The 20,446-nt window shown below is 40.0% G+C and overlaps 1 protein-coding gene across 2 annotated transcripts in view; it reads right to left on the reverse strand.

The window, feature by feature from the left end:
* LOC140477143 (peroxidasin homolog) overlaps positions 1-20,446 on the reverse strand; it is a 583,119-nt gene that overhangs the window by 90,597 nt on the left and 472,076 nt on the right. For both annotated transcript variants that reach the window (XM_072570507.1, XM_072570508.1), the window contains exon 16: positions 8,117-8,274. In XM_072570507.1, the coding sequence (XP_072426608.1) occupies positions 8,117-8,274 (158 nt within the window). The remainder of the gene's footprint in view (positions 1-8,116; positions 8,275-20,446) is intronic.

The raw sequence follows: 20,446 nt of genomic DNA on the forward strand, positions 1-20,446 counted from the left end.
ACTAGGACCCGTGGGCACAGAGGAGGACAATTTAGAATGGAAATGATGAGACATTTCTTCAGTTAGAGAGTGGTTGGCCTCTGGAATTCATTGCCACGGAATGCAGTGGAGGCCGGGACATTAAATGTCTTCAAGGCAGAGATCGATAAATTCTTAATCTTGCAAGGAATTAAGGGATACAGGGAGAGCACGGGTAAGTGATGTTGAAATGCCCATCAGTCATGATTGAATGGTGGAGTGGACTCGATGGGCCAAATGGCCTTACTTCCACTCCCATTTCTTATGATCTTATGTGCAGTTTTCGTCTTGTTGTTTGAGGAAGGATGTTTGGTTATGGTGGGAGAGCAACGGATGTTTACCTGGGATAGCTGGAATGACATATGAAGAGAGATTGGATTGACTAGGACTACATTCACTGAAGTTTAGAATAATGAGAGGGGATCTCATAGAAACCTATAAAACTGGATTTTTCCTTCAGCTGGCCAATGGATTGGCAGATGGCTAGAGTGACAGGTGGGTAGGGTTGGTGGGGTGGGAGGTAGTCAGATCAGGGGGACGCTTTGGATCAGGTTGGATTGCATCAAATTACATCAGACCTTAGTGAGGGTAAATCAGGATGTCATTAGGAGATCTAGGGGGCAGCTAGTGTAAGGGATTGTTCAATTGTATATTTACCAAGAAGTTAGATTAGTTTTTATCATGAACAGCATCTCCTGGATAATAATTCAGGTAAGAAAGTCAAATGTCTCCCAATCCTGTTCACTTTAAGTTGGAGATGTTTTCTAGAGTGTCCCAAAGAGCAGGGGGATTGCTTTTGGAAGTTTTAACTTAAATTGTTGCATAGTGAAAACTTCTGATATATGTCTGGTCTCCAACCATCTTATGACCAAGGACACTGTATTTGACCAATCTGTTAGACTTCTTTGATGGGGTAAAAACAATGACTGCAGATGCTGGAAACCAGAGTCCAGATTAGAGTGGTGCTGGAAAAGCACAGCAGTTCAGGCAGCATCGGAGGAGCAGTAAAATCGATGTTTCGGGCAAAAGCCCTTCATCAGGAATACAGGTAGAGAGCCTGAAAGATGGAGAGATAAGCTAGAGGAGGGTGGGGGAGGGGAGAAAGTAGCATAGAGTACAATAGGTGAGTGGGGGAGGGGATGAAGGTGATAGGTTGGGGGGGGGGAGGGTGGAATGGATAGGTGGAAAAGAAGATAGGTAGGTAGGACAAGTCATGGGGACAGTGCTGAGCTGGAAGTTTGGAACTGAGGTGGGGGGGGGGGGGAAGGGGAAATGAGGAGCAATGGGAATAAAAAATGGGGAAGCAATAGATATCCTGTGCTTTCCAGGAGACTTTGGATAAGATCACACATCAAAGATTGTTACAGAAAATTAAACTCATGGTGTAGAAGGTAGAGCTATTGGCATGGATTGAAGATTGGTTGACACACAGTAAGCAAAGAATTGGCAAAAATGGGTTCTTTTCATGTTAGCAAGATGAAATGGGTGGTATGCCATAGGATCAGTGCCGTGAACTAAATTATTTACAATTTATGTAAATTATTTAGAAAAAGGGAGACTGGTACAATTACAGCATTTAAAAGGCATCTGCACAGGTTTATGAACAGGAAGGGTTTAGAGGGATATGGGCCAAGTGCTGGCAAATGGGACTGGGTTGGTTTAGGATACCTGGTCGGTATGGACAAGTTGGACCGAAGGGTCTGTTTCCGTGCTGTACGTCTCTATGAATCTATGACTCGAAGCTGATGTGGATGCTAACTTTGCTGATGAAACAAATATAAGTAGGAAACTAAGCTGTGAGGAGGCCATAAGGAGGATAGAAAAAAATATAGTTTGGTGAAGTGAGTGATCTTATCTAAGTGGAGAGCTCTGAGATGCAAACTGATTTGGGTGTTCTTGTGAATAAATCACAAAATGATTAACATGCAGTTACAGCAGGTAATTAGGAAATCTAATAGATTATCATTTCTTATGAATTCAAAAATAAGGAAAGATACTTCACTTATACCAAGCACTAGTGAGACCATATATGTGCACAGTTTTGATCACCTCATTTAAAGAGGGAAGTAAATGCATTGGCAGTACAGAGGTTTACTAGACTAATACCTCGAATGAGTAGGGGTTATCTAATGAGGAAAACTAGGACAGACTAGGCATATATCTGTTGGACATTAGAAGAATAAGTAGTGACTTGATTGAAACATGTATGATCCTGAGGGGTTGTGATAAGGTAAATGTGGAAAGGATGCTTCCTCTTATAGGAGAATCTAAAAAAAGGGGATTACCCATTTTTAAAAAAAGGATATTTTTCTCTCCGAGGATCTTGAATATTTAGAACTCTCTTCCCGAAAAGGTGGTGATAGTAGTGGTTTTTTTAGATTTTCTTTTAGGTTAGATTCCCTACAGTATGGAAACAGGCCATTTGGCCCAACAAGTACACACTGACCCTCCAAAGACTAACCCACCCAGACCAATTCGCCTACCATATATTTACCCCTGACTAATGCACCGAACACACTTGAATAATTTTGAGTAGGGGGGTGAAAGGTGAACAAGGATAGGTGAGAATGTCGATTTGAGGTTACAAGCAGTTCAGCCATAATCATAATGAATCATGGAGCAGGCTCGAGGGCTGAATGAATACTCCTACTCCTAGTTTGTATGTATATATGTTTATACATTCATAACTGAAACTAACATCTCCTTGAGAAGTTCATGTGAGAAGAATATTCAAAATGAAATGTATATGTTGACATTTTTTTAACAATTTAGTCACCCTGAGCCAAACTGCACTCAAACTAAAGAACAAAACAAAATTAACCCCATCCTTACAAACAGTTTTTCGTACTTTAGTTAATAACCAACGTGCATGATGAAACTTATGAGATATGATTCTGGTACGTTGGTGACAATTCACTCCAATTCTGCATCCTAAAGAATGCATCCTAAAATTCACTACCACCTATTAGTATCAACTGCCTTGTAAAACTATAGAATAATTGTATTATAATAAGTAATAACTTATTGGTCAGAGGTTTCCCAGGTATTTCTGTGAAGGAATGTCTTCTGAAATATAACACTCACATGGCACAAAAAAAGCTAAAGTTGTATGTTACAACATCTGAGTCACTAATTGTTATCTCTTACTCTGGTTATTGTGTTCAGCGGAAACAAAATTGGCTTTCAGTACAAATAACCTGTTGATTTTATTTGACAAGCATCTAAACCACAGTTCTTATGCAGTTTATATTTGACTTGGAGAATTTTGCAGAGAACATTGAACAAACTTCCCTACAATTTTCTATGAATTTATTTTCCTTTCATGGCAAGCTAGAATAAATATCTGGAATAATACAAAAACAACATTAGAATTCCTAATTTTTTTACATAATTCAATGTGCAAATTAGGTTAAGTATATAATGTGGTACATTTCTGAAGAACAATTCACCCACAGTGATCAACAGAAAGGCATGCTGCAATAAATCATTGTGTTGATTTACGTGCCATGAAAATTCTCTTGCCAAGTCATGAGGCCATAGAAAACATGAGTTAATTTTGCAGGGAAAGTGAACCTTAGCAGTAACCGTTGTTCAGTATGAAGGTGTAATGGTACTAATCATTTACTGCCATTAACAATTTCTCTCCCTGCATCATCAGCCAAAAATGCAAATCAAAATTAAACTTTCAACTCACCAGAGTTATGCCAGGATGCTAGCATCAACTGTCAGCAGAGCCATAAATCCACGGCTCTGTGACACCACATTGCTGGCTTTCATGAAATGTTTTATAGGTCTAAGCACCTGGAAAAGAAGAGCAAAGTAAATGGCTGAATATTTTAGCTTGGAAATTACGCAATCGTGGTGTGGGATGGGACAAGTTGAAAAAGCAGCTAAAACCTGGATCTCTGATGATCTTAGCCCCTCGCCATCCCCAATGCCACACTAAAAAAACTGCACTTACATCAGTGGAAGGCAGGTAATAGTGCTTCTTTTGTTCTCCCCTTTGTACATTGTGGGAGCAGTTTGAAGGCATTTTTAGGTTTATTCCCAGGGATAGTCTAAGAATTGCAACAAATATAGACTTAGCAGTACTTTTATTAGTGGTGAAAATTTATATGCCTGAGGGCTGAAAAATGGGTTTGAAGTGGAAAAGACAAACAGAAATCCATTGTAAAAGGATCAATTGTTGTTACTTCAGATGCTCAATGGAGCTGAAAGGTAAAATACAACAAACATGGCTCTTTTTCTCCAGCCAGATTTTGGATTGGATTACAACTGAAAGTCCTACAGCCTTCTTGGGTTAAGCAGTTTGCTCCCAATATTGATATAATCCTGCTATTGCATTATGGGGTGTTATCATTGTGAGTTGACAACAGTAGGCTGAAGACTTTAGCCATTTATGCAGGTTTATAAGATTTTTGTTAGCCACATTTAGAGTATTACGTTCAATTCTGGTCACCACATTACAGGAAGAATGTGGAGGAATTGGAGAGGGTGTAGAAGAGGTTTGCCAGGATGTTGCCTGGATTAGAGGGTATGAGCAAAAGGAGAGGCTAGAAAAAAATCAGGCTGTTTTCCTTGAGTGGCGAAGGCTGAAATGAGACATGAAAGAAGTCTATAAAATTAGGAGATTCATAGATAGGGTTGACAGTCAGAATCTTTTTCCCCAAGAGTTGAATTGTCTATTACTAGGAGGCTTGCATTTAAGGTGAGAGGAGGAAAGTTCAAAGGAGATGTGAGGGGCAAGTTTCTTATACAGAGAGTGGTATGAGTCTAGATTAGGCTGTCAGGTGTGGTGGTGGAGGCAGATACGATAGGGGCACTTAAGGGGCCTTTGGATAAGCACATGCATATGCAAGGAATGGAGCGATATAGACCAAGGGCAGACAGAAGGGATTAGTTTAACTTGATGTCATGTTTGGCGCAACACCAAGGACCAAAGGGCCCATTCCTGTGCTGTACAGTTCATGTTTTATGTTCTATTTATTTTCAAAAGATGTTTAAAAATGAAATCAAAAACTGATAACTTGAAAGCTGAAAGAAGCTGTAAGGAGCTATGAGGGAAAAATCTCAACAAACTAAATGAACTATGGGACTATGGAGCACAGATCAAAACAAACACCAATTGTTTCATTAGACTTTAATACTTAGCTACAAGACCTTGAGAATCCAACAGCTGACCAATGCTGACAACAGGTATAATCTGGAGCCATACTGGCAGTAAAAACAAATGTAACTAGATTCTCATAAGGTATGTAACCAAGAATAAAGGTTTAAGTGTTTTACTGCCTCTCTAGTCTGGTTATGCTTGCTAATTTGACAGATAGTTCTCCCATTAAGTTCTTACCGATCATTCCAAAACTGAAAAAAAATATTTCTGCCTATCCCATTATTAAAGCAATATTCTTAAAAAGAACCCAAAAATTCAGCCATTTATCTTTTATCTTCTTTTTCAACAGACGCTTAGTTTTCCTCTTGGGAGCCAGCAATGGTACAGCATCAAACTACTGCCTTCCTGGATCTGGTAACATTGAAAGATGAATCCAGACGTAGCTTTCATTTGAAAGGGTGCTTTCAGATTACGTAGTTCAATAAATCTGACATTTTATTATACAGACTAAAATTATACACTTTCTAATTTTCTAATTTTAATGATTGGAGAAAATGCTCTTTCTGATTTGATTTCATAATTTGTTCCTAATAACATAATAACCATTGACTCACCGGACGCATTCCTTCCCGAGAAAGGAGACTATTCTCCACTTGCCACTCTCTTCAAGTGAACAGCCAAGTCAGGGAACCCAAATGGTTCAGAGTTGTAAGCCCATAAAACTGTGGCCTTCCATTTTGTGACACAAAATATTAGAATGCTACCCTGCTGAAGTTTAGTATATTTTTAGCTGTGGGGTTACCTAATTATGGTACAAGATTATTAATGCATTTGAAAGCAAATGAAGATTTGTGCCTTACATGTCTCAAAGCATTTTGTACAATATATTTTGAAATCATTTTTGAATATCAAATGAAATAGCCAAATTATACATTAAAGGATTCTGCAAACACCAGTAAGGTAAATGACAAAATAAGCTGTTTTTCTGTGTTTGCTCAGCAGAAGAGCATCTAACTGAAAAAAATCTCCTTGATCTTCTTTTGACTAATGCGTGGAATCTTTTAGTTCCATCTGAACTTTTAGTAAAGCTAAAAGGTCATGTGCAATGTATATTAAATGTCACAAAGAAGAGTGCTGAATGATTGTAAATTAGGGGGAAGCCAGTAACGACTGGAGGAGATTGGCCATAGGAAGAACATACTTAACACAGGATACAGAAACTGTGAGAACTGGAGTTAAAGTAAATATCCCAAGTTTAGGACTATCCCAGTAGATAAATGAACAATTAGTAATTACAGTGAGAAAAACACACACACACACAACTGAGCCTCGAAAAGGTTCTCTGAATCTCTTGGCATCCCTGTTTTTGTTTAAACTTATGCCTCCCGGCAGGCTCCCCAACCAGGGGAAACATTTCATCAAGATCTCGTCTATCCCTTTCAATATTTGTTTAAATGAAATATCATTCTTTAAAACTCTATAAAATGTAAGCCCAGTTTGCCCAATTTCTTTTGTTAAGACATTCCCACTATCCAGAGACAAGTCTGTGTAATTTTGTTACAATCCTGCTATGATAGTAGTATCTTATTACTTTTCACTTTTATAAGTTAAAATAGCACCTAATGAGTTATAAACATAGAAAACTTAATTTTGGCTAATTCACTTACAAAGAAAAGGAAAACATACTGAGATCAAGGATTGGAGAGTTTTCTTTTGAACAGCTGTATTGAATGGATTCCTTTTCTTTACTTATTTAGTAACATCAAATAGTCTGGCGATCACTTTAACACATGCTGAATATTTGCAGAATATCATTTTAAAATAACTTCAGAGGAAATAATGATTGGCTCAAACATCAATGACTGATGTCAGTGATGCCTATGTTCTAAGAAAGAATAAACAAATTGAATTTATAAACTAATACTTATTGTATGTTTTATATTGTACATTACCCTTTGGAAATTTCAGTGATAATTGATAGTCTATTGTTATTTTTCTTGGGTTTTGTGGGGTAATGATCAAAAATCAGTTGTGGCACTACAGAACTGAAACCAAAAGCATCTTTACAAGTCGACGTGGGCTTAGAACATGGTGAAGATACCAAAACTGCTATCTGCGATTCTAGGAATGATATTCAGATGTCAAGGGTTCCACTCTGTCTCCTGAAGAGCTAATGGGGAGTTCTTCCCTGCAAATTCTAGCTGCCTGCCTCCATTTCAGGATCTCAAAAAGCATAAGGCTGATTGGGCCACCCATTGTCTCCACTGTTCCCAAATGGGGGATGTGTCAGGATAGAAAGGAAGTCACCATACAGGCTTATGCTGTATGTTAGGACAACCCTACCTTCACAATAGTGGTTTGAGGGGGGGACCACATAATTCTGTCCCGTTATGCACTTTTAAGGTTTCCATGGACGGAGATAAGAAAAAATCTTTGAACTAATGAGAACCAATAGTTGACAGTCCTTGTTACAAAAGTCCTTTAAAACTTACTCATTGTTGGTCCAGACATAACTGGGTTTTCAATGGTACACTGAGTTTGTAATTAATAATAAAAATTCTAACTAGCAGCAAAATAAATTTTACATTTGTGAAGTGTCAGAGTTTTCTGTAATGTTAAAAATTCCACATATTATATTAGAAGTAAAACATTTTTAAAGTTTATCTTCATTCTAGATTGAATCTCAGACCAATCATAATCATTCATTTTCCTATATCACTTTTTAATTTAAAAGTCAAGAGATTCAGTGTCTTTAACTTTCTGGTTTGTTGATTGTGAGAATACTCAATCTAGCTAATTGCTTACCGTGTCTGATATGAATGTTGCCAAATTCCTGATGATTCTTTGAATTCATGTCACATTTAAACCACTACGAAAGAAAATGCTGCACCATAGAGACAGCTAGATCTTTTTGGAGCACTTTTCTTTTGGGAATAGTGAGTATTATTGATTTACTACCTATGCTTCCTTTTTGATATGTGCTCATACCTATGTCGTTGAAGTCCACAGTTAAGCCTTGCTTGACATGGTTCTGTATCAGTTGCAAAGTTCTCTCAAAGATCTCGCCTGCTCTTGCAGCCTCCACAGTAAAGGGATCCCGTGGATAACGGAATAAAGCCAGCAGATCATTTGGACTAAGTGGCTGCCTAAAAAAAAGATACAATGCAGACAGAATTGTTTACTTTTTAAAATAATATTCAGGTCTTGTAACTCCTTTAAAAACGTGCATTTTCATTGCAATTAATGTAAAATGTATTTTTGATCTATTTACACCAAATCAATTGCAACCCAGCAGCAACATGATGACAGGATTCACTTCATAATTCAGCCATCAAAACTACAACTACAGCTGCCATTAATTACCCAGCTCTCAAATTTTGGCTGTTCTCCGATGTAGTGTGCACACATAATAACTTAAGTTTCTGGTTCCAAACATGAAAATTTGGAAAAACATACAACTTTTTAAAATTGCAATTTAATAACCAATAATGTGTAATTTTGAACTAAAATTAGAGATCTAACAAACTCAATTGCTCAAGTATGTAGACCACTGGAGTCGCAAAAATGATGTGCCATCCCATTAGAAACAGACGTGTGTCTAATAAATACGTGCAATTCATGGCACCATGAAGTAAACTTTGTTTGATAAAAATATCAAATACTATGAATTAACTGTGAAAATGTAAATAAGGTACAAATTAGTTATGGTATTATTTAATTTAGAACTGGTTTGGTCAACTGAATGCTTGGCTTTTATTTCATTTCAGTTACTTTAACTGCGTGGAATTAGCAGGCAACTCATTCAGAAAACATTTATGGAACTGTCTCATAATGAATAAAGAATTTCAAGTGGATTTTAACTGAAGGCAGTTGAAATGATTGTAATGAGGTCAGTCAGCTGGACATCATATTTTATTACCTCCCTGATTGGGGATGTCAATCTGGTCCAATCACAGAGCCCTGGCTGACATATAAAAACACAAAAAGTTTTGAATTTGGAATTCCCTGTCCAGTGAAGGAGTTGAGGCTTTCTCATTGAATACTTTTAAAGCTAAGATAGGTAATTTTTTGAACAGTAAAGGAATTAAGGGTTATGTTGAGAGGGTGAAAGTGGAGCTGAGGCCACGAAAAGATCAGCCATGATCTTATTGAATGGTGGAATGGGTTCGAGGGTTCAGATGGTCTACTCCTGCTCCTGGTTCTTATGTTCTTATGTAAAAAGCGAGTGTCAGAGATACTGACACTCTGGTACCTAACTCTGAATGAGGCATTACTGAAGGCAAGGACCGTTCACATGCAAATAAATGGTGACTTGGTGATGGATACTGGCTTCTGTAGTGCTATTTCACAATGGTTTACAGAGATGTTTGTGTTTCGGAGGTATTTGAAAATTCAATTATTGATAAGCTACCCCATACATTTTTCCTAAGTTTGGGTTCATATATTATGACTAAGAACTCTACAAGACATCACTCCCAGCACTTCCAGTATGCACTCTGATGGAAATAAGAATTGGATGAGGAGAAGCATCTTCACCAACTAGGAAGCAGCTGGCATATTACAGCTTTATAGGTGTAGGTTCAGCTAACAACCAGGAAACTGTTAAAACAGAAATTATTGATCTTATCCTTCTCAGTCACGAGTGTGAAATGTGACAAGTATCTCTCTGCCTTAATTTTGATATCTCCTTCTTCACTTCCTTCATGTCACAAAAAAAACAAAGAAACTATTCTCCCAATCATTATGTCCTTGACATTCAGAATGAATACTGGATGCTATGAAAAACAGGCTATTAAAAGAACTTCTAAATATGAAGAGGGTGATGTGTTTATTTGCAAACAGACGGTTGAAGTAAAATCTTTTGATATACTAGTCCTTAATTAATTGTACTTTTCTTGCATAACAATGTTGAAATAGGAGCAGCTATTTGTTAGTTATACAGCTCCTGGAGTACATGGCTGATGTTCAAGCTCAAGTCCAGTTTCCTGTCCACTCGCCAAATACCTCCCAGTCCAGAAAAGTCTTGAATGTATTAAGATTAGATTAGATTAGATTACTTACAGTGTGGAAACAGGCCCTTCAGCCCAACATGTCCACACCAACCCGTCGAAGCGCACCCACCCATACCCATTCCCCTACATCTAACACTACGGACAATTTAGCGCGGCCAATTAACCTAACCTGCACATTTTTGGACTGTGGGAGGAAACCGGAGCATCCGGAGGAAACCCACGCAGACACGAGAAGAATGTGCAAACTCCACACAGTCAGTCGCCTGAGGCGGGAATTGAACCCGGGTCTCGGGCACTGTGAGGCAGCAGTGCTAACCACTGTGCCACCGTGCTGCCCACTAAGTCTTGAGCATCCACACCCCTCTGCAGTAGAGCATTCTAAAGATTTAAATCAACATTTTTTTAATATGTTTCCAGATCTAAGTCCAATGTGGCTGGTCATTTATCCTGAGTCTCTATCTCCAAGTTCCAGTCTATCTAGCCAGTGAAAAGATCCTCTCAGCATATATTGTCAAGTCTGTTCAGAATCGTTCATGCTTCAATGAAAACACCTCCCATTATTCTAATTCGAGAGAATGTGTGTTCCCTAGAGGACAACTTGTTCAACCCATCTGACATTGACCCTTCTGTCGGTACAGAGACTACTGCACACATTTGTAGCTCTGTACAATTGCACTAAGATTTTGTTGATCATTTACTCCAATCCCATGGAGTAAAGAAGAACATGCCATTCATCTTTCTAATTGTTTGCCATATCATGTTGCCAACATATTGTGTTTTCTGTAGAAGAAGACCCTAATTTCTCGAGATGGCAACATTTCGTATAAAAACATAAAATGCTGGAAATACTTACAACTACTCTTGATAGAAACTGAGTCCTCATGAAGGTTAGTTGACCTATTACATTGGGTGAAAATTAAAGTGGGTGGTGAGGAGCCTGACATCTACCACTAGAATTGGCAGCACCCCTGCCAACCCAATCACTGGGAGCCCCAAGTGTATTAAATTTCCAATTTGCAGCAGAAACCCTGCTACGGGGGCTTTGATTCTGGGGGACTTTTAAGTGCAGCACCTTCCCTAGGTATCCTGTCTTTGATAGCTGACAACCAATTAGAGGATCAAAGATCTCTATTACAAAGAATGTAACCAACAGCAGTGACTGCAATCAATAAAATACTTGGGGCTTTGTCAGAGTTCATCATGGGACCACGGTTTGAATCCACAGCAGCCAGTCTAAGGACAGCAACTGTGTACTGCAGGCAGTGCCAGCAGGACATTTAGCAGTTGCAGGCAATACACTGACTAGAGGCCCAGGATTGTTGAGGTACCTCATCTCAAAATTGATTTAGGACAAGTTGGGAATTATGGTCTGGAGGTCACTGGTAAGGAGCATTAGCAACATAGGCATCTCTCAACAATCCCAACCCTTCCTGATGTGTGGTCCTGATCAGGTACAGAACGCTATTGTACCAGGACCTACCCCATCAAAGCCTGTACGAAAATTAAGCAGGGTTTTGTTTTTAGGCTACCCATATGCTGAGTCCCTTGCCCCTTACTGTTTAAGTACTAGTGGCAGCAATGTGAAACCCTTACCTAGGCATTAATTACCAAACTAAAAGCCTCAATTGGTAGCTGAGCAAGAGGACATTTATAAGGCTTTCCACCTTGGACCTATTAGTGGGGAGGTAAGAAGGTGACAGTGCCCCCTCCTGCCATCCTCCCACATGACTAAATGACTCATCGATTTCCAAACCAACCGCCACCCCCACCCATTTCAGGGAAAGGCATTTGATTCCACCCTCTGTTGGCAGCAGAAACCATGCTAATGAGATTCCGGACTCCATAAGGAGGCATTTAACTGGACAAACTGCTCTAACATATTCCAAAATTCTGTTCTGGAAGCTCTTAGCCAAATCACAGATTACTTTCTCAAGTAGCTTTAAATTGTTACCAAACCTAGATACATTATTCTTGGTCACTTCATTCACATCATTAATATAGATTATAAATAGCTGAATGCTCATAGCAGCATCCTTGTAGCACTAGTAAGAGCTTACCAACCTGAAAATGACACATCTTTCCTACCCCCTTTCTTACTCTCCTCTACGTAATTCTATTACCCAAACTACTTGTATGTAGTGTCTTATTGAATGCCTTTTGAAAATCCAAATATACCTCATTTATTGATTCCCTATAATCTATCCTGATGGTTATTTCTTTCAAAATGTCCCAATAGATGCGATTTCTGTTCTATATTGGCATACCCAGGCGGTCTAAATGCTCTGTGCTGCTTAAAAATAGATTCTAGCATTTTCCTGATGACAGATGTTGGGTCAATTGGATTATCCTTTTCTTCTTCTCATTTTCTGTCCTTCATTGAACAGGGGTGTTATATTTGCATGAAAAATCAAAGCACAAAACTCAAACATGGCTAAAAAGAGACAAGAAATCAAAGATGTTCAACTTGTGTTCATCAGAACTCGATGCAGGATCAGACTTGATAAAAGGAATACTGAGGGAAAACACCAAATTTATTTTTTCCATCTTAGTCCTGATGAATGAAAGAGGACAAGCTTTGATTATTTGTCTTAATTTAAGAATGTTTAAAAATAAAAGTCTGATCAGTTCATCATAGCTGCAGGTCTGGGTGTCTTGAAGATTTCTCTTTCTGAAGTTTTCTGTTGCTTTCTAAAGTTGGCACCGGAAGGTTGCTAGCACAGGTAGATTCAGTATATAGAGCAGGATCTGAATGGGAGAGAATGTTTCTTGTTCCTTACTAGTTCTATGATTGTAGCACTTACAGATTTCTTTCGGCAAAACTGTGGCTTATTTCTGAATAATCTCTCTTTAACTGAGAACTCTCCTCTCTGAAGATGTTGGCTGCCGGAGACTTTCCTGGGGAATTTTGGTTTCTAAAATGGAGTTTGGCAGATCAAATTTCATATGTCTGCTATGTCAACTCTAAATGAATTATTGTCTCAGAAAGAAAGGTTAATTATGCTGGAATTCACACTTTCAAGGATCCATTGTGTTAATGTTGAGATAACAGATCAGTATAGCTGCTTTTAGCTTGGCAATGAATCAGCAAGAGTGAGTCGTGTAGTTTTTGGCAGCTATTTTTAAATGTTTTATGTATTATTTGAAAGTCAAATTAGGCTTTTTTCAATAAAATACATAATATTATAATTAGAAGATTATGATATATCTGTGGCTGGCAACTGGTCTAGACATTCAATCATGGTATTCAAGTCCATTGGCAGGGTTTTGAATACCTGCCAACAACTGAGAGGACTAGCTGAATGCAGCTACATTTCAGTTTCTGCTGAGGTAGAATAACCCAGTTGTTTTTCTGGCACTATACTGGTTAGTGGTTGAGAAGACAGTGAAGGAGTAAGCAGGCTGACAATTTGAGAGGGCAGCACATGCCATTCTGCTGCACCAGTGCTAACTCCCACAAGACTGCAGAAGATGGATGACTCTTTAAAAAACTATATCCATTTGCAAGGTGAACATCTGTTTAACCAAGATAGAACACAGATCAGAGCTTGAAGTCTACAGGACAGCCATTTGAGCTTTCACCAAAATGTCTGAATGTGAATTTACATTTAAAGTTTCATTGTAGTGTCTCTGTACTACGAGTTAAGTTGATGTCATATGAGATGACATTCATCAGGCTGGATGTAGATTTTTCCATACATTCATCCATTTGGTGAAACTCCTTCGTAGGGTTTCTGAAGCCTAAAATAATCATTTGAATGGAACAAGCAGTTTATATTTTATTCTCAGATACCTGACAACTTCATCTCTATCCAGAAGAGAACTTTGCATCAGAAGCTATCTACTATTCTGTTCCAGCCATTATCATCTGCTCATTCACACAACCCCTTTAACTCCCTCTCTAATCCAGTAAAGATGCCAATCTCTGTGCTGGTGCTTGGAAATGTCTTTCAAAAAGTCTTCTCTATAGTGTTTTCTCAGGGGCACAGACTGTTGATGAAGACCTGAAGGAAGAAGAAAAGTTAGGATGGTTCTGGGACACTGCACAGATGCAGAAAACATCAATCACAATTTGCTTTCATAACATACTTTGGGAGGTAATGGTCTAGCGGTATTATTCCATATGAGATGGTGGAATTTGAATTCAATAAGTATCTGGAATTAAGAGTCTAATGATGACCATTAATCCATTGGTGTTTGTCGGAAAGTCTCATCTGGCTCACAAGTATCTTTTACGGAAGATAACTGTTTGGTCTGGCCTACATGTGATTCCAGACCCACAGCAATGTGGTTGACTCTTAACTGCCCTCTTGGGCAATTAGAGATGAGTAATAAATGCTGGCCTAGCCAGCAATGCCCTCATCCTGTGAATGATTTTAAAAATTGAGTTGGCTAAATGACCATTTTTAGTGTTTAAAGAATGAGTAAAAAGAACTTTTTAGAGACACTGTTTAATGATGCCCACAGTTTCAAAATGGCAGATGCACATAATTCAATAGCAGGCGTACAAATGCCCATTGAATCTCAGAGCTCAGAGGTGAGAAGCTGAAAGACTTCAAGGCCAGAACCTCAGTGTGGCTGAATCCTACACAGGGTGGGATCAGGAACAGATCTAAATTCACATCAGCACATGGAAAAGTGCTAGTTGGTGAATAACTGTTGACTTAAAAAAAATTAAAAAGCTTTTAGTTCATTTCTGTCAAGTTAATAAAGCAAAAGTATGGTAGGGTAAAATAATTCCACAGAGGCTAGTATCCCATCACCAAGTCCCCCCATATGAAAAGTCCTTGACACTGATCCAGTTCCCTTTGAGCCAGCTCTCAGAGGGTCAGGATGTCTGACACACTTGTCCTTATCTCTCAGCCAGCGCTCCCTGATTGGACCAGGTTAGAAAACCAAATCAGTTAATTAATTTCTATGAGGTACACCTGGCTGACACCAGTATAATCGCTACATCCCTCCTGTTCTGAATCCAAGGATGTAGGCCCGTTCTTATCCTTGAAGCCTCGCCTGGGACGTTTTTACACAAGGATCTGGCTCCTCTGACTCAGCTTTGGATATAGGTGGCATGTACTGAATAATAACCCTTCTCTTCTGCCCAGAGTACCTTGGAAGAAATTCATTCTCCCCTTCAGGTAGCAAAGGAGCCAAGGCAGCAACATTTCAGATTTCAAGGTGTCTTCGATGCTTGACAGGGAAGGAGGACTTATTGGTTCTGCTGGCCTTTCCAATTGTTCCAAGGAGCTGGGCACATTGTGCTCCCGTCCTCTTTGCGAATTTGCAGCTTTCACGTGTTTGTTCAGGACCGTTGCACCCACTAAAACTTTATACATCACTGGACCTGACCTCACGTCGACCATGCCTCTTAGCCATACAGGGGCATTCCCAAAATTCCTACATGAAACTTCATCACCTGAACTAAACTGTCTCTCTTGCAGATTCTGGAGAAGGGTTGCACCCGAAATGTCAACTTCTTCACCTCCTGATGATGCCAGGCTTGCTGTGTTTTTCCAGCCTCCTGCCTGTCTACTAATGGAGTCTTATGTCAGGCGCTGGCATTGCTGATGCTGTTTCACCCTAACCACCAGGTCCAGGAAGATCAGATTTAACTTGGAGCAGAGTCTTTTCCCCATTAGCAACACTGCTAGAATTGTCCTGTAGCTGCGTGAGTGGTGGTCCCAATAATCAAATTGGAACTGGAACAGTTTGGTATCGTGTCAAGCTGTAGCCTATTTCTTTAAGCTTGCCTTCAAAGTTTGGACTTGTTTTTTCTGCCAGACCATTTGATGATGGATGATATGGAGATGTCCTTAAATGACAAATGCCATTTAACATTAGGAAATACTCAAATCCTTGCTGGTAAACAATGGGCTGTTAGCTGTGACAAACAATCTCAGGAGTCTGTATACTGTAAAAGATGCGCACATTCTTTATATCATCGTCCCCATGTTTGACAAATGAACTCTATGCACATCAAAACATTTTGAGTGGGCATCTACAATGACTAAGAACATTGAGTCCATGAAAGGATCAGCACAGTTGACATCTAATCAAGTCTAGTGTTTATCCAACCGTCCCCATGAATGTAGGGGAGTTGCTACCTAATTTTTGTCCTTATTGGCACTCTGGGCATTGCCCCACCGATGTAGCTTTGTCTGCATCTAATGCTGGCCACTGGACATAACGTCTTGCCAACACCTTCATTTTGAAAACCTCTGGATGACCCTAGTGGAGTTCAATCAGTATCTTGCGGCGACTTTCACTCAGGACAATGACTCTTGCTCCCCACAGTAAAATGTCATCCTTTACCCTGATCTGGTCTCTCGAGGTCTAAAAGATTTTCAATTCTGGTCATGACAGCCCTTTAATTCCCTCCATCACCACCAACTTTTGGAGTTTTGCCAGAACTGGATCTTTCTATGTCTAAAATCTGACATTGTCAGCTGTGACTGGAAGTGTGTCCAGAAAATTTAAAACCATTATGGACTCTTCCAATGTTTGTACCACCGGTGGTGTATCTGCCAGTGGGAAGTGACCCAGTACACTCACATATGCTACTTCACCTCATGGACAGTGTTTGAACTTGAAATTAGACAGACTTAATGTTACAGCCCACCACTGAGCTTGGCCTGAAGCTATGAACAGCACTGCCTTGTCTTCTTTAAGTAGATGTAGCAGGGGTTTGTGGTGCATTATTATTAGAAATTTATGCCCGTAAAGGTATTGGTGGAACTTCCAGACTCCAAATCTTCACTTCTCTATCTGGGCATATTTTCGCTCTGGGTTGAAAAGTGTGGTGCTAGAAAAACATAGTAGGTCAGGCAGCATCCAAGGAGGAGCAGAATCGATGTTTCAGGCATAAGCCCTTTATCAGGGTTTTCCCAGATTCTGCACCACCTGCTGTGCTCTTCCAGTGCCACACTTTTTGACTTTGATCTTCAGCATCTGCAGTCTTCATTTTCTCCATACTTATGCTCTGCATGAGCCAAAATCTTGGATGCATACGCTGTTGGGTGTTCCCTCTCTTTTGGGCTACATGCCAATACCAGATCTCACTTGGGATCATATTATGCTAACACCTTAGAGGATATTAGCTTTTTCTTCACTTCTCTGAAAGCTATGGCTTGGCTACAAGGGTGACCCTTGTTTAGAAGTTGGAGGCCAGGTTATGGATGACCTTTCCATAATAATTCACCAGCTGAAGGAAAGACCTAAGCTTTAGTACAGAAATAGGAGGGGGTACCATTGATCATCCTCACTTTATCTTACCTGTTCTTGTTGACTCTGTAGCTTGAGTAGGTCACTTGGGGTGCCTGGAACACACAGTTTTCCCTCTACGGCATATTCCCTCCTGGGAGAAACATCTAAGGACAATGTCCAAGTTCTTTAAGAGCTCCTTATTGGTCTTCCCTATTATTAGCATGTCATCTAGGTAAATGGCTACCTGGGGTAGACCTTGTAAAATGTTGTCCATCATCTGCTGGAAAATTGCATAGATGGATGACACCTGAAATGGCAGTTTCACTTATTGGTACAAACCCAACGGATATTAGTTGTAGCATACTTCTGGGAATCTTCATCTAACCCCAATTGCAAGTACACACAGCTCATGGCCAGCTTCGTGAAGGGCAGCCCCTGACAGCTTTGCACATAAATCCTCCATAAGAGGGATTGGGTATTAGTCAGGTACCGTAAGCAGTTTACCATTTGTCTAAATTCCTGCAAAGTCAAACGAACCCATATTCTATGAGATATCCTGGCTATCCTCGTTAAAATCACTACAGAAGGGCAGCTCAGTCCCATGGAATATGTAGGATCCCTCATGTCCTGAACTACACATATGGGAAAGGTCAGCAACTTAAACGGCAACTGGCATCTGAGGTCTGGGAGATGTCTGGACAGCATATTTCAAGGGTAGTCATGCCACAATTTAAAGTTATGTAGAGAGAGGAGTCAATAACTCATCACCAGGCAAACAAGGAGGACAAGTGATTGATCTTGAAATCTTTTCAGTGCACAACACTTTTTAACAAGTACAAAGATCTGAATACTGTTGAGGGTAATGGGTTCTTCAGTGTCAAGAGTGTGGTGCTGGAAAAGCACAGCCGATCAGGCAGCATCGAGGAGCAGGAGAATTGATGTTTCACGCATAAGCTCTTCATTCTCCTGCTCCTCGGATGCTGCCTGACAGGCTGTTCTTTTCCAGCACCATACCCTTGTCTCTGACCTCCAGCATCTGCAGTCCTCACTTTCTCCCAGGTATTGGTTCTTCAGTCAGAGGCAAGTCAATGGGTACCATGGTGGTTAAGCTGTGCAGCTATGGTGGGGTCAGGCATGAAGCTGGCTTACTAAAGCATTAGTGATGGAACATGAAACAGTTTGGGGAGCAGACAGGAATTTTTATGGGATTTCAAAGTAGTATGTTTCCCTTTTGCAATGGTGCACATATGATTAAAGAGCAGTTTTATGAGTTATCAGCTTTGTCAGCTTGAAGGCTTGACAGCTTGCCTTAGGATAGTGAACTATTTAACATTCATCTCACCTCATTACAAGCAGTTCTCTAGCTGACTGTTTAAAGGTGCAGGTACGGAAATTCCTGTGTAGGCACATGAAAAGGTCATGCACTCTTGTGCCCATTCTGCCAATGTCAAGTTACACTCAAATTATCTGCCAGCTCTTTTGCAAGCAGCCAAAACAATAAATGGATGCAAATCAGTTAACCGGCCAGCGTAGTTTCTATGCAATTGGAGCAGATGTAATGCTTTCCAAATGTGCAATCATTTACTCCTAAGAAAAATGAGGGCAGCAAAAACATGGGGAAGACTACCACCTGCCAGTTCTGCATCATTTGAAAATGTACTGTGATTCCTTTACCTAAAGCAGACCTGGGCATTTTACTGCCCACGGGCCATATCCGGCCCTTTGGTTGTTCCTGTCCGGCCCGCATGAGGTCAATCCTAACTTAGAACATAAATGAAAAAGTATTTATGCCATACACGCAATACAACTGTGTTGCTTTTGTTTTGAAAGGGATGCTTTTTTTATTTACGTATGGACGCCCATGTACGTGCGTGAACAGCTAAAAGTGACGCTTGCTGGCTCACCCTCAAAATGTCAGCTCACGCCAAGACAAATTATGTCATATCCCACAAAATTGCCAGAAACAGTAAACCATTTTCTGATGGAGAGTTTATTAAGGAGTGCTTGTTGGACTCTGCAGAACGGATATGCCTGGAGAAAAAGGAGGCTTTTGAGAATGTGCCCCTCTCCCGATACACTGTAACAAGAAGGATTAGGGACATTGTGAGAATCTGGAGCTTCAGCTGCAGCACAGAGCGGTCAACTTTGACTTTTTTTCCTTGGCTTTGGATGAGAGCTGCGACTTACGTGACACAGACCAGCTACTCATCTTCGTACGTGGGATAATTACGGACTTTAAAATCATGGAGGAGCTGGCAGCCATGCAGTCAATGGAAGGAACAACAACTGGTAATGACTTGTTCACGGAGGTAATTGCATGCTTGGGCACGTTGGGACTAAAATGGGACAAGCTGGCAGGTGTGACAACGGATGGTTGTCCAAATCTAATGGAAAAAAGAGAATGCAGGATAAAGTGACAGAAATTGACCCTGAACAGAAATCGGTATTTTTGCATTGTATTATACATCAGGAAGTGTTGTGTAAGTCAGTGTTAAAAATTAACCATGTGGTTGATGTTGCAACTAAAACAGTTAACTTCATCAGGGCAAGAGCTTTGAATCACAGGCAGTTTATTGCACTTTTGGAGGAAAATGAGACTGAACATCGTGACATAGGCTACCACACAGCTGTCAGGTGGCTCAGCCTGGGCAAAATGCTGAAAAGTGTATGGGACCTGAGAGAAGAGATTCAAGATTTCTGTGTGAAGAAAGGGAATGGCATTCCACAGCTTTCAGATGCAGACTGGATTGCAGACCTTGGTTTTGCTGTTGAGGTGACTGCACTTATGAATGAACTAAATGTGAAACTGCAGTGCAAGGGCCTTTTTGTGCATGAAACGTACAACTTGGTGAAGGCTTTTATGCAAAAGTTGCAGCTTCTCTCAAGCCAAATGTAGGACAACATTCTCACCCAGTTGCCAACACTGAAGGAAGCCGCACCTTCAGCTGATCACCTCCACAGGTACTCATCTATGTTAGAAGCACTGCACAGTGAATTTTCAAGGTGATTTCAAGACTTTAAAATGGTTGAGAATGAAATGCACATGATTTTTTTCCCCATTTACATGCAATGTGGAGAATGCACCTAGTGATGTTCAGCTTGAACTCAT

Source organism: Chiloscyllium punctatum, chromosome 5 (assembly GCF_047496795.1).
Source record: "Chiloscyllium punctatum isolate Juve2018m chromosome 5, sChiPun1.3, whole genome shotgun sequence".
NCBI classification, from domain to species: domain Eukaryota; kingdom Metazoa; phylum Chordata; class Chondrichthyes; order Orectolobiformes; family Hemiscylliidae; genus Chiloscyllium; species Chiloscyllium punctatum.